The 14,292-nt window shown below is 44.1% G+C and overlaps 1 protein-coding gene across 11 annotated transcripts; it reads right to left on the reverse strand.

Moving 5' to 3' along the window:
* Positions 1 to 1,102: 1,102 nt before the first annotated feature.
* On the reverse strand, positions 1,103 to 14,050 carry LOC100286139 (uncharacterized). Of its 11 annotated transcripts, none has more exons than XM_035958876.1 (10): positions 13,553 to 14,045; positions 13,148 to 13,377; positions 12,827 to 13,064; positions 6,841 to 6,917; positions 5,918 to 5,982; positions 5,721 to 5,800; positions 2,315 to 3,013; positions 2,211 to 2,239; positions 1,771 to 1,846; positions 1,139 to 1,563 (listed from the first exon to the last, which is right to left on the reverse strand). In XM_035958876.1, exons 1-7 carry the CDS (start codon positions 13,884 to 13,886, stop codon positions 2,937 to 2,939), a joined length of 1,101 nt encoding a protein of 366 aa, XP_035814769.1. In that variant the 5' UTR covers positions 13,887 to 14,045; the 3' UTR covers positions 1,139 to 1,563; positions 1,771 to 1,846; positions 2,211 to 2,239; positions 2,315 to 2,936.
* Between the last annotated feature and the right edge of the window lie 242 nt (positions 14,051 to 14,292).

Below are 14,292 nucleotides of genomic sequence, written 5' to 3' on the forward strand. Positions count from 1 at the left end.
GAAATAATAAATAAATTGAAATTTCCATGCCATTATATTATTTGGTCAAACATATCATATATATTATAACCGTGCCTATGTTTGATGTTTCGTAACAGATTCAGAATATTACAATGGCAAAATTTCAGGAAAGCCTTTTCAGTTCGTGAAACTACTGACCTCAAAAAGCTCAAAAGGACTTCGAATCCGGTAGACATCATCCTGCTGCTTTTTGCTGGTTGGAAAGAAGTTGGGATACCAAGGCGCGCCATGCAGTTAACAAGACCCCTGTACTACTTCCCATGGTTACCAAGATAAAATGAGTTGGAAAGCATAGTTTCCCTTGTTACTAAAATCACTATGTTGAAGATCTAAAGCATGCTAATTGCAATTTAACAATATTGTATGTTTGACACTAAATATTATTTATACAGCAACATGGTGGCAGCTCGTGGACCTGAAGAGAACAGTAAGAATTTCATCATCATGAAGTAAATGGATACTGCTCTACCTGTGTGTGAGCAGGAAGTCCTGGTAACATGGTTTACCTGCTGTCTGAATGTTTGTTCTTGCCTCAGTATGGATATTACCTAGCAGGCAATGTGAGTGAGTGCTTGATGACAGTGGAGCAAATTAGACTGGAGATACTGAAACTATAGTTGAGGCACACAATACTGAAACTGTTGGTCCCCGATGTCTGGATCTCCTCACCACCATGTCCATGGCCATAGCAATTGGAAGCTGCAGGCCTCTCCTCTAATCCTTTTGACAGTAAAGCTGAGGAGCCATGTGCTTGACAATCTTAGCAAGCTCTATATGTAAAATGTATATGTTTTTAGGGATTTTTATTTAGCTATCTCTGCCTGGTGTAGTATTCAAGCAGTCAGGGGCATGATTGACATTTCCAGCAGATCAATATCGGATCTACTCGCTCCGCTGGTCACAGGTGCCTATAGAAACTATTAAGACATTGTTGGTCACTCATTTTTCATTTTTAAAGGATATAGAAAACAAGACAATTCAAGCTATTAAATTGAAAGCTTCTCCCTTCGTAACTTTTCTTCGAAGGTTAATTCAAGAGAGAAGATAAAAGGTATGACAATAAGATGATAAAGACAATATGTAAATCAAGAAGAGTAAAACATATCACTCATCTGAATGTGCAAACTCATATTTATTTTACTCCTTACAAGATACCAAATGATTACAAGTATACATTCAACTTCACAAGCGGGAGCTCGAAGGTATCTTCGAAGACTGAGTGGTTCTGTGATCTAGGCTCGAAAGTGTGTGTCTATGCATGGCATTATTCCTCTATTTAGAATCGTGGGATATAACTTTGTATGAAATTACAAACATGTCCACAAACCATATACATGACCGCTACATACATTACGACAGTAATATTGTACTTTCCCATCTATACATCTTGCAGATCAAGTCTTCCGTAACCTTTATCTTCGTCTCCTGCATGTATCCATGTCTCTTGCATAGTAAGCCACAGCGCATCACCCCGAAGCTACCTCCTTCGACCTCGATTGGCTTAGGTTAGCTTTGACTCGATGACAAGGTGAAGGCTTTTATCTGAAACTTGTTTTTAAGACGAAGTTAGTATCTTATAGACCTTCGGCGATGAAGGCGGTCTCTCAACAGACATGGTTTCATGCTGAACCTTAGTTGACCAAGACATGGACTCGCTGAGAAGCTAAGTCAAAGGAAATATAGTAAAAAAATATCATTGTAGTCACTTGGTTTCGTGGAATCTCTAGAAACTGCTAAATTCTCCATTACCTTTTCAGCAGAGCTTTGTGGAGTCTTAGCTAAGCAACGGTTGAATATAAAACCTCAGACTAAGAGCTGTGGTAACCTGTAATATAAGGCGAAAGAGAATCAGCAAAATGACTCGTAATAGCAGCCCAAAGAAGCAACACGAGATAGAACCAATTATGCTGCGTGAGAAAACTAAAATTGTGCTGCTGCAAATCAATAAGCACTGTAAGATGCATAGGATGTTCATGACTTGCGGATCAGTCATAAAACTGAATCTGTAAGACTAATAACTTTATGATGGATTAAAAACATGGTTTCCAATCTAAGAATACCGTGTAGAGTTTTCAACCTTCAATCCCCCAGATCAACATGTCAAGCAAACAAAACCAACATAATGTGCTTAGTATCACTGGCTTAAGAAGAAAAAACGGGGATGCCTTTTCCATTCAATGAGTTTTTACCTTCAAGAGCAGCTGGGGTGGATAAGTGCCTGTCAAAAGTCTGACTGTTAAGCTCAATGTAGAATAGAATAGTGTGTAAGCAAATTGGCAGGAGAACACGTTACCTGGAAACCAGCTGCTTTATCAAAAGTAGCTATCTTGTGAACAAATACAAATCAGACATCCCTCGATACAATTCATAATTAAACATGTTAGCTGCTGGATCACGCTAAATCGCCGAACATGACACAGTTGACCAAACGAAATCCCACGAATGCACAGAACTTCCGAGAGGCTCCTTTGGTTGTAGTAAGTTAGCTAATTTCCTAGAGGGCTCTAGGAAGTTAAGCTAACTTCCGACAAAAAATTTCCGAGAGCCAAACTTCCGACGGGATGGCTTCACTTTTGAGAGTTTAGCTAACTTCCTAGAGTTTAGGGCTAACTTCCTAGGGTTTAGGCTCTAAGAAGTTCACTATTTTGGTGTACTGCGACAAAGAGAAGGGTGGTAGTAGCAGCAAATAGTAGAAATACCAAGGGGAGCAGTGTCTCTGCCTCTCTGATTTGTTCAGCCCTAGACTACATACTCGCGATGTACATGAGTATGGTCCTTGCAGGATTGCACGCATAGCATAGTTCATTACTACCCTAAAAACACAAAAAGACATCCTGCAGCCAACCACGCAGCATAGCGCTGCCCATATCTTACAAGCATGAAACCATAGATCCTACACAGCAGGGGGACAAATTCTAAGAGTAACCTAGACGGACTGGTACAGTTCCCAAAAGCGAACCTTCACAGCTGGTAGTGCTCGTGTCCAGTAGCACTGCAATTTTAAAAAGGGTATCAGTCAATTAAGAAGTTTTGCCAAGCATTACCAAGAAATGGGAAGCCATGTAACAAAATGTATTAGTACTTTGATTAAAAGAGAATCCACTAATAACCAACTTATTGAATTTTATATTTCAAATATGTAACTGAACATAAACAATATTTCATCCTGGCAACCTCAAATATAATATTTAGTGTTTTTTCCGTATATCTTGACTGAAGATGTTATGAAGGCAATCCATCTAAAATAATCCGACTACCGAGTTTTTGACCTGTTGATGTTTCAGCTTACCCGCAGGCGGCAGCGTATAGGAATACCTCTTTTGTAAAACCTGCTAATTTCTATTCTGACCGGTATTGTTAGAACCTGACACCATTTTGTTAGAACTTGACACCATTTTCTATTTTGTTTATTCATCATGCTTTGAAATTGTGGGGAATGCCTATTTTACTCCTTTTATTTCAGTTTCAGGGATGTTCTGCTTCTGTAAAAGTTCACATTTCTCCTTAGTCTTTTGAGTTTATTTTAATTTCAGGTTGCTGCCTTGCTAGAATAAAATTCTAGATGGTGCACTAATGATTCTAACGTTTTTCCCTCATCATTGGACCGAAAGTTATGTTCCTCCTCTTGCCTTGCTTTAATATCTTGACCTTAAACCTTGTGTCCATGTGCTATATCTGTGCGGGATTGGGCGATTGGCTACAACATGATCAGGGATGCAAAGGAGAAAGGGCTGATTACTCCAGGCGTGATGGATAACTGTCCTAGGGAAATAGCCTGGGCTGTTGATTTGCCCAGTGGCCACTGCGTTGTACTATATTCAATTGGAACACTAAATTTGTATCGACGAATCCAGAAGCAGGAGTTGGCTGCCATTCTGGTCCTCAAGCATCAAGCTTACATGAGAAAGTTATCTAATGTGGTGGTCTCTATGATGCACGGATACTTCACAAAACTCACGTACCCATGTCAGATACCGTATCGGATACTAATACTTCGTGGATACTCCCGGATATGTATTCGATACGTATTGAATATATTTGCGATTTTAAATAAATAAAGACCCACATACTCCTAGGACACCTTCCTGATACCTGCGGGATACCTACCTTCGTATACAACCGTTCGACACAGTCATGCTCCTATAACGAGCAACCAAAGGCCCAAAGACGCCTCAGTGCTTCCACTCGCCCGCCGCCACCCACCGAACTATACCGTCAGCTGTCGGTCGCCGATTTAAGCCACTATGCGACAATTTGTGAGTTTGTGGCTGCCACCGCCGCGGACTATGGGGTGTGGGTCTATGGCCGCCGTTGCTGACCCGTGTCATGGTGCCGCCCACCGATATACAAATCGACGTTGGTGTGTGTCGTAGCCGTCTGTTTACCCTTGCCACAAACCAACCTGGAGGTCCATGTTCTTTCCTCCTTGGTTCTCAAACTCCTTGCTTCTCAATCTACAGACTGCTACTTCTCTGGCTTGATGGAATATTATGGTCTGTTAGAACCTAAAGACTAAAGTTCCTAGGTCTGATGGCTTGATGGCCTGAACTTTATTATCTATGTACTAGTTGTGAACTTGTGTGGTCCACTATTCCAGCATTTAATTTTTTTATAATATATATTTGCATATCGGTGTTTTTTGAGAAATAGTGTATCACGTATCCGTATTCGTATTGCCGTATCAGGGTAACATAGGGTGGTCTGGGTGTATATATCAGGCGGCTGTTTAGAACTCGGGATTATTAGTTTATTCCGTGTTGCTTTGTACCTAGTAGTGCCTCTTTGAAGCAGATGCTTCATTCAGAAGTGTTGATCTGATTTGTCTAACTATTATATAGAGTACCATGGACATAACTAACATAGTGCTTTGAGCCTTTGTTTAATGGAGGATACATATTTTAAGTACAAGAAGCAATCTTGCTTTGTATATCTTCTTAAAAGGAAGGCAAATCGATTTATTCCTTCTCCATTTCAGATGCACAATTATAAACAACAGTTATTGGATAGCTGTCCCTCATCCTACATTAGCATACCACTCTAGTCCTCGATGGAGAATTTAATTGGTATTATCCTGCAACAGTCTTATTCCGCATCGGAAATGACCTAGCGTGCATTGTGCCTAACCTGCTATTGCTAACTCACATCTTAGAAAGAAAACATTTAAAACTGTTGTGGCCCGTGAAAGGGCCTCTAGTGTAATGGTTAAGGCTTCCGAGTAGCACCTCCAGGTCCCGGATACGATCCCCCTCGGGAGGCGAATTTTCGGGCTTGGTTAAAAAAATCCCCTCGTTGTGCCCCGTCCGCTCCCGAGTTGTCCTGTGTGCCACCCTCCGGCTGGGCCATTGCATGGGTGGTGATGACCCGCTAGTGATGGGGGGCCAGGGTTCAGAAATTTTCTTGGTCGAGACTATGTTTTCAATCTCTTCTTAATATAATACCGGGAGGGCGATCTTTCCCTCTTCGGTCGAGTTTTTAACTGTTGTGGCCCAAAACAGAAGGCCTTTGTTCGGTCTGATAAGTGTTGTTAGAATGACTTGCTAGAGTAATTGTGAGGAGGCAGAGCTCTGCCTGGTGTCTTCGCTGATGCTAGGCCGGACGATGAGTTAGCTAATTTAGGTTCTACGTTGCTCTTAGAAGGAATCTGCATTCAGGTGAATGAGACATACAGTCATGAAGTTGTAGGGGAGAATTGGACATACCGTTACTCAGCATCAGCGTCTGCGGAACCAACAACATCATCGTCTCCTTTGTCTTCATCTCTAAAAAGTTTCTTGGCAACCTTCTTGGAAGGTGATGTGTGAGACCCATGTAAAGTTTGTTGCCATGGCATGCATGTAAAAGTGTCGCCATGATGTGGGAACAATAGTCTAGACAGATTGCCTAGCATGAAGCTAACCTTTTTCCGGTAACACTTTTATGAGTCTTGTTTGTAGATCCATCTAGCACACTGTAAACGTCAGCCTGCGAATTTGCTAGTTTTAGATGCAATTGAAACAACGCATAGGGCATAACATGCATGCTAAGGTAAATGGATGCATAAATGAAGCATGTTTAGCTGAGGCGCAGGAAGCTGCTTGGAAGCATACGCACAAAAAAAAGGCTTTTTCAAGCGAACTCAGCAAGAGGATAAGCTATCAATATTGATGACCGAGGCGGAGTTCGCATCAGTTGGAGAGTCTAGGCAGCAGGGTGTTGTGGGCTACTGGTGGCGTCTGCACCTTATGGCTCTGTTAGAAAGGAGGCAGCAAGCGCGACCATAGAACCGATGAGAAAACAGCAAGCACACTGTTTCTGAAGTGTCTACAGACCCTAAGAACAGAGGTATATACCAATGTCCTGTAATATGAGTTTCTGAGTATTGCATGTTAGTCAATCTGATCCGCCAAACATCTTGGTTTGTAGGATTCAGTTTATGCTCCATCAGATCACGGTGTTGGTGACCCAGTTGAGGAAGACATATTTGTGAAGCCACAATAAGTTAACTTGTATTCTAATATGTTGCTTGAGTCTTTTTTTGTGATGAACTTAATCTTAGGCTTGGCGACAGCCTAGATAACTCTTTCTCCCAAAAAAGTACAGTTTCAAGGAATTGATGTGCCACATAGTCACAGCTAAGGAAGTGCCACATGACCACAACTCATCTGAAAAAACGCAGGCAGTCTATTCATGTATGTATCTATGCATGAATCCAGTGAAACGGGAAACAAATATCTATGCACGCAAACAGGATAGAAAGGAGTGTGAAAACGTGTAGGACAAAATGAACCAAGACACCAAATCAACACAACAAAGCGAGGAATGGTGGAAGCAGTGGCTTACCTCGAATAGCTGCAGAAGAGACAGACAGGACGGGTTGAGGACCTGTGCGTCTCCGCCAGGCCTGCAACGTAGCAGATCTACAAGAACAGAAACTATGAGCCAGCGCACATGAAACCAGTGAAGAGTCGGAAAGGAACTGAAGCAAGAGAAATCCGGATCCGAAGATAAGGAACGGACGACGGCGACGGAGTCGAGGAGGAGAAAGGAGCTTCTACCAGGTACTGTTAGATTTCTATAGTGACTAGGATCGATTCCTAAGTCCCTAGAATACCAATCCGCAATCCGTAACTGGAAGTAAAACCTCGATGACGAGTAGATCTGTTCTACTGAGAGGAACCGGGAAACACACCTTTGTTGTTGTTGTTGGAGAGTTGTCGTTGTTGCCGTCTTCATTCCGTCTTGATTCCATTGCTCTGCAGATAAGCAGCAGGCATCAGGATTCGAGCCGCTGTAGGTTGTCGCGTTTTCAGACACTCCAACGCCTAGGCGATGGGGCCTCTGGGGACTAGGGTTTTGGGGCGAGGTACTAGCGTTAGTTTTTCCTGCGACCCCTTAGTCCTATATATATATAGCGTCGTGTGTCTGGGGGCTCCAACCAAGGTTAGCGTGGGCCCTCCCGATCAAGGGCCCGATTTAAAGAGACGATAGTTGGGTTAAGCCCAATCCGGTCTTTATTGACCGGCTGTAGAGGACACACCCAACAATCTCCCCTTTGTTCTCTACATTCCTTATACTCAACTTTTCTGGATTCCATCCCTCGACAAGTTTACACATAGAGACCAATGCGTGACAATGATCGATTAAGTATCACCACACTCATTGACTATAACATGCTCGCCTGCTTCAGAATGAAAAGAGACTTTATTTGGTTGCAATATGTAGCCCCTGTGATTCAAGATCATAGGTATAGGTGTATATTCGGGCCGCCCGGCCCGGCCCGGCCCAAGCCCGAAAAGGCCCGTATTGTTTGAATTTCGGACCGTGCCGGCCCGGCCCACGGGCCTATCCCTCGGCCCATGGTCCGGCCCGTAATTGCTTAAACGTGCCGGGCTCATTTCGGGCGGCCCGAAATTCAATTTTTGGCCCGAAATTCAGTTTTTGGCCCAAATTTTACATCAGAGCCCTAAATTCAAAAAAATAATAAAATAAATAAAAGATAAGACAAATAAAATTGAACAAAAGCAAACTTAATATTTGTATTAAAGTTACCACGGTTATGCAATGACTACCTCGTTTACAAATCATTTTGTTAGAAGGAAAAAGAGTATAATCAGCTCTATACAAAGTTCGTAAGTTCAGTTTATTATCTAATGTTCATAACAAAAGTAAAATTACATCACACACTCTAATTCAAAGCTACAAAAAACATCAAACTAGCATTATCTCTAGCTTTGTATTCTTTATCAAGTATATGAAAGTGTGGAATGAAGTGTGGTTTTAATAAATATATAGGCCTTTTCGTGCCTCTATATGGGTCATTTCGTGCCTGCCTTAAACGGGTCGTGCTCGTGCCCGCCCATGGGCCGTGACCTCGGCCCAAACCCGACCCGATATAACGGCCCATGCTGACCCGACACTAAATTATTTCGGGTTGTGCCGTGCCTGGGCCGTGCTTTTTTTCCGTGCTTCGGGCCGGCCCATCAGGCCCGGCCCAAATGTACACCTATAATCATAGGCACTCTCTTAAACCCATGTCGGCTACGTGTTGTCTTAACACGTTGGGTGGAAGACCTTTTTGTGAGTGGATCCGCTAGCATCTGCTATCTACTGTTATGCTCATATTTTATGGTTTGATCCTGAATCTACTCCTTAACAACATAACACTAAAAGTCAATGAACTTGGCATCGCCACATGACTTGTTGTTATAGGAACAAAGTACCGCTGGCTCATTATAACAGTAAATTCTCAGTGGTCGCTCTATGCTATCAACCACTCTTAATCCGGGTATGAATTTCTTTATCTTTATTGCCTGCCCATTTGCCTCATGCATGGTTACAAACTCAGCGTGCATTGTCAACGATGCTCTCGCTGTCTGTTTGCAACTTTTATAAGAAATAACTCCCCCCATAGAGTGTAAATTCATACCTCGAAGTAGGGAACTAGATCTTCTATTTGTTAGCATGAGACCATTTTAGTACCTTGGAGGTACATTAGAGCCTTCTGAACTGCTTAGCAGTGTTCTATACCTGGGTTGATCTGATATCTCCCAAGCATCCCGGTAGTAAATTCTAAGTCAGGGCGAATATATATTTGAGCATACATAATGCTTCTAATAGTAGAAGCATACGGTACTGACTTCATATGATCTTTCTGATACTGAATCTGGGGACACTGATGATTCCCAAACTTATCACCCTTGACTATTGGCGCAGGCGTGGCCTTACACTGATGCATACTGTACTTCTTTAGTACTTTTCTATGTATGACTTATGTGAGAGTTCTAATACTCCGTTATGTCTATCTCTGTGAAATTCTATTCTAGAACATAAGAGGCTTCTCCTATGTCTTTTATATCGAAGTTTGAGGAAAGAAAACTTTCTGTTTCCGCTAGTAGATCTTTATCACTACTAGCTAAAAATATGTCATCGACATACAAAACAAGGAAGATATACTTTCCTTTCCTTAGACTTCGCATAAATGCAATTGTCTTCCTCGAAACCAAACTTTCTGATAGTTTGATCATACTTGATGTACCACTGTCTAGAGGAATGTTTTAATCCATAAATGGACCTCCTTAAGTGACATCCCTTGTTTTTCTTTTACAGCTCACGACAAAACCCTTTGGTTGTGCCATGAACACATTTTTCTATTAAATCTCCATTTAGTGATGTTGTCATTACATCCATATGATGGAGCTCTATGAAGAAGATTAGAATTTGAGGCAATTGGCCACACCTCAATTGAAGGGGGGCGCCTTCTATTATATAGGGCCGGCTGGCCTTGCTTTACAAGGCAAGGATAATTTCCTTGATTTACATCTGCTAACTATAGCAACTAATCGCTGATTTACATCTGCTGATTATGGCAACTAATGCCTGATTTACATCTGCTAACTATAGCAACTAATCTGCTGATTATGGCTATGATATGCCGCGGCATATGGTAAGGAGCTGCAGCATATCCTATTTCCTAACACTCTAGATCAAATGAGCTACTAATGTCATAATGATCCGAAATGAATCTTTTGTTAGGACAAGTGAGAAGGTTCCATGGTAGTCAATGCCTTCTCACTGTGTGAACGCCTTGGCCACATGTCCTTGTATCTTTCTATATTCCCTTTGGAGTCACGCTTGGTCTTCTAGACCCACTAATTTGCGCTTCTCATAGCTGTTTCATATGTAGTGGGATCACCTTCTGCATCAATGTCCTCACACATATAAATCTTATCGCTTTCTATGTCTACACTTGTGTAAACTCCATAATCATCAGGAATCGCAGATCGTGTAGACCTTTGAGACCTTCTTAAACTTGTTTCTAATTCTGGTTCGTTCTAGGGCTCCTGCATTGGTGCGTCACTTGGTGCAACACTACTACTGTCATGTGAACTCTCCTGTGTAACCGACTCAGAAGAGCCAGATTGTGCAGAAGGTGAAGTGACTTGCTCTGTAGTAGTTGCACTCGTTGATACAATATTTGCAGCAGGGGTTTTACCTCGAGTCGTTACAACCGTTGGTGGAACCACAACGGGTATCGAGAAGTATGGTTCTTCAACCATCGGAATCGGGACATACGTCCTCTTTTCCTGAAGGTCAACCTCTCTAAATACCTTACTCCCCTTGATCATGTCATCTTCTAGGAAAATGACATGTCTGGTTTCTATAAACTTGATTTGTCTGCCTAGGCAGTAGAATCTATAATCCTTCGATCTCTCAGGATAGCCAATAAAATGACAGCTAGTGGTTCTCTCATCTAGCTTTTCATGTCCAAGATTAAATATTCTAGCTTCTGCTGGACAACCCCATATGTGGAAGTAGTTGAACGTGGGCTTTCTGCCAGTCCACAACTCATATGGAGTTTTAGCCACTGATTTACTAGGAACTCTATTGAAATATGCATAGCGGGTATTTAAAGCCTCTGTTGACCCAGTTTTAAAACCGATTAGGGTTAGGTTATCAAACCCTAACCCTAAAACATTGATATGTTTTTACTATCTTGGATTTTCATATGTTTAGCCAAGATCCAGTCTCTAACAGTGACCAAAACCCTAGATTTAGGGTTAGGTAGCCGAGAGATCTAAAATTCTTTCGCTCTATTCTAATCTTTCTGTTCTCGAGTGATTTACGATGATAAAAAATGAGTTCAATCACATTGATCCGAGACCTTTCTATGATCTCATAAAACCGATGCGGATTAGGAGATCTAGGGGATTTAGGATGCCTCTGATACCATTGTTAGATTTCTATAGTGACTAGGATCGATTCCTAAGTCCCTAGAATACCAATCCACAATCCGTAAATGGAAGTAAAACCTCGATGACGAGTAGATCTGTTCTACTTAGAGGAACCGGGAAACACACCTTTGTTGTTGTTGTTGGAGAGTTGTCGATGTTGTCGTCTACATTCCGTCTTGATTCCATTGCTCTGCAGATAAGCAGCAGGCATCGGGATTCGAGCCGTTGTAGGCTGTCGCGTTTCCAGACACTCCGATGCCTAGGCGATGTGGGCCTCTGGGGACTAGGGTTTTGTGGCGAGGTACTAGCGTTAGTTTTTCCTGCGACCCCTTAGTCATATATATATATATATATAGTCGTGTGTATTGGGGCTCCAACCGAGGTTAGCATGGGCCCTCCCGATCAAGGGCCCGATTTAAAGAGACGATAGTTGGGTTAAGCCCAATTCGGTCTCTATTGACCGGCTGTAGAGGACACACCCAACAGGTACCACTGTACCAAGTCGAGGGAAAGAGGAAGATGCACATGGGCATCGGCATGGGCGTTATGGCGGAAGGACGGGAGAACAACGAGCTGACGCTTTGGAAAAGCACACGCTATGCGATGGATGTGGAGCACACACGGAGGCACAGCAACACGCGGTTTTGTGGGATTTTAGAATCCGGTGAACAATCCCCATCTAACGCTATGCGCACATGCACTGGAGTACAGTAGCGCGCGGCTCCTAACGAAATCCACAGGTGAGACACTAAAGAGGAGGGCACTCACCTAGACTAACGTTGAAGCGCCGGCCACCAAGCCCGCGCCGTCCCCACGAAGAGTCGGCTGCCCACACGCTTCGTCATCCCCAATCCGAGCCATCCAGTTCGCGGCACGACGCACGGCAATGGTAGACAGAGCCATCCCCTCCGCCGACGACGGCAGCGACGACCGTCACAGCACGCGGACGCCGGCGCGTCGATGTCGGGGGCCGTGTCGTGGAGGTCGAGATCCACGCGAGCACGGACGGGACGACCCTGAGACTGGTGGTGTCGTCCCCTCTACGGGCCCACACCCACGCCGAGCAACATCCAAATAGGTCCACACGCGGGCACGTACCGCACGCATCGCTGCGCAAGAGGAGGAGCTCGCGTGGAACGCTCGGAAGCGAGCATTCCCGTGTATCTTTTAACAAGAAGTAATACTTCGAACAGACTTGATCATTCGCTAACCTTTTCTTTACAAAAGGATCCATGGAGCAAAAAAGCAAATGTTTGGTCATGAGCCATGACTCATGTGCTTAAATGACACTTTTAGGCAATTTATTCATCCTGATTGGTGTTTTGAAAGATTAGACAATAAAGGAGTATCTTAAAGATTGTCATTCTATACAAGTACCAAACTACGCGTCTCTGGAGAAAATACATTAAAACAATAGTGGACAGCAAAAATGATGGAATATTGTCGGGAATGAACTATACAGCCAGCAGTGCTTCCTCCATGGAGTCTTTAACTGTCTGCTTTATGCAACCATATGAAACTAAGGTACAATGAACTAAACCTTAAGGGGGGGAATTACAGGGATGAGAATATCGGAACACCAGGTATGGTGGCACCTGAGTCTACAATGAAGATGTTGCCAGTCACATACGACGATGCTTCATGGATCAGAAAACGGACCAGCGACGTCAATGCAGGATCAGTAGCGCCATGCTCCTTAAGCGGCACTATCTTTGAAGCAACGGTGCTCAACCACCTCTTTTGAAACAGAGGAGCAGTTATCTCTGATTTGAAGAGTCCAGGTGCAATCGAGTTCACTCTGATGCGATCCGCGCCCAATTCCAAAGCCATAATCTGCGAAGACATCATTGGGTTGAGTTATTATGAACACACAGGTGCGAAACAAACGTGCGATCAGGAATAGCAGTGCTACCTACCTTGGTGGCATAATGCACAGCAGCCTTTGAGGATGCGTATCCCGTGGAGCCAGGCAGATGCCCACGGTTAAGGCCAGCAATAGAGGTGATGTTAACCACTGAACCCTTCAGCTTGGCATCACGCATGCGTCGACAGACATGTTTGGCCACGAGCCATGATCCGGTAAGGTTCGTCTTGATGATTCTGTCCCACTCATCCTCGGGCCAATCTAATGGAGAATGCACTGCACCTGAAGCGTAATAAAACAAGAGACACAGATATTACCATACGTTCCAGCCGATACGTTCTTGGTTCGCTAACGAACTGGGGACTGGGCTAAATTTGGTTCGGTGCATATTTCCATCTGGCAGTTACTAGATGCCTAAACGAAGATATTCGAGCTCAGATTTCGTGGATAGTCGTACCTCGTATGCCGGCGTTGTTGACCAAGGCGTCGATACGGCCAAAGGCGTCCCAGGCCTTCTGCACCGCCGCCTCCAGGGCCGAACCACCGGCGGCGACGTCGACCTCCACAGCCACCGCGCGGGGGGCTCGGGAGGCAGCGGAGGCGTTGATCTCGTCGCAGAGCGAGCGGAGACGATCGGCGCGGCGGGCGGCGGCGACGACGCGGCAGCCGGCGCGCGCCAGGTCGAGGCAGAAGTCGCGTCCGATGCCGGAGGAAGCGCCCGTCACCAGCACCACCTGCCCCTCCAGCCTGCTCCACGGCGGCAGCGGCGGCGGTGGCCCCGCCGACGACATTGCTGGTGCGCTCCCGCTGGAGCAGGAAGGGCCGAAGGGGATTTCAGAGGCTGTCTGGAAGAGGTCAGGTACTCACAGCACAGATCACTGATTCTTCTCTCCTGCTTGTTTGTTGTCCGACTTAGAATTTCTACGAGAAACTATTTATTTTTAACTTTCTATTTGACTCTTTATTTATCTTTCGTATAGATTAAACTCTATCCATATGTTTGGTTACCCATACCATCTCGTCTTAAACCACCGTATGCGTTAACTCTATCTGAGCTCTTGTTTGGTTGCCTGCACAAGAGAGACGCAGACTGTATGAGCGGATGCAAAACAAGCTATTTTATAGCTATTTGGCTGCATCCACTCGTACACAGAAAATTGTCGTATCGGGTCAGCCAGGGCCACCCGAGCCTGCGCG

Source organism: Zea mays, chromosome 1 (assembly GCF_902167145.1).
Source record: "Zea mays cultivar B73 chromosome 1, Zm-B73-REFERENCE-NAM-5.0, whole genome shotgun sequence".
NCBI lineage: Eukaryota > Viridiplantae > Streptophyta > Magnoliopsida > Poales > Poaceae > Zea > Zea mays.

Coding starts and splice junctions, on each gene's coding strand:
- LOC100286139 (XM_035958870.1), bottom strand. CDS start 13,886: ATGTCGTCGGCGGGGCCACCGCCGCCGCTGCCGCCGTGGAGCAGGCTG. Junction 13,065..13,147: donor CTGTGCATTATGCCACCAAG/GTAGGTAGCACT, acceptor ATGTCTTCGCAG/ATTATGGCTTTGGAATTGGG. Junction 3,014..5,720: donor GACGCTGATGCTGAGTAACG/GTATGTCCAATT, acceptor TTAAAATTGCAG/TGCTACTGGACACGAGCACT.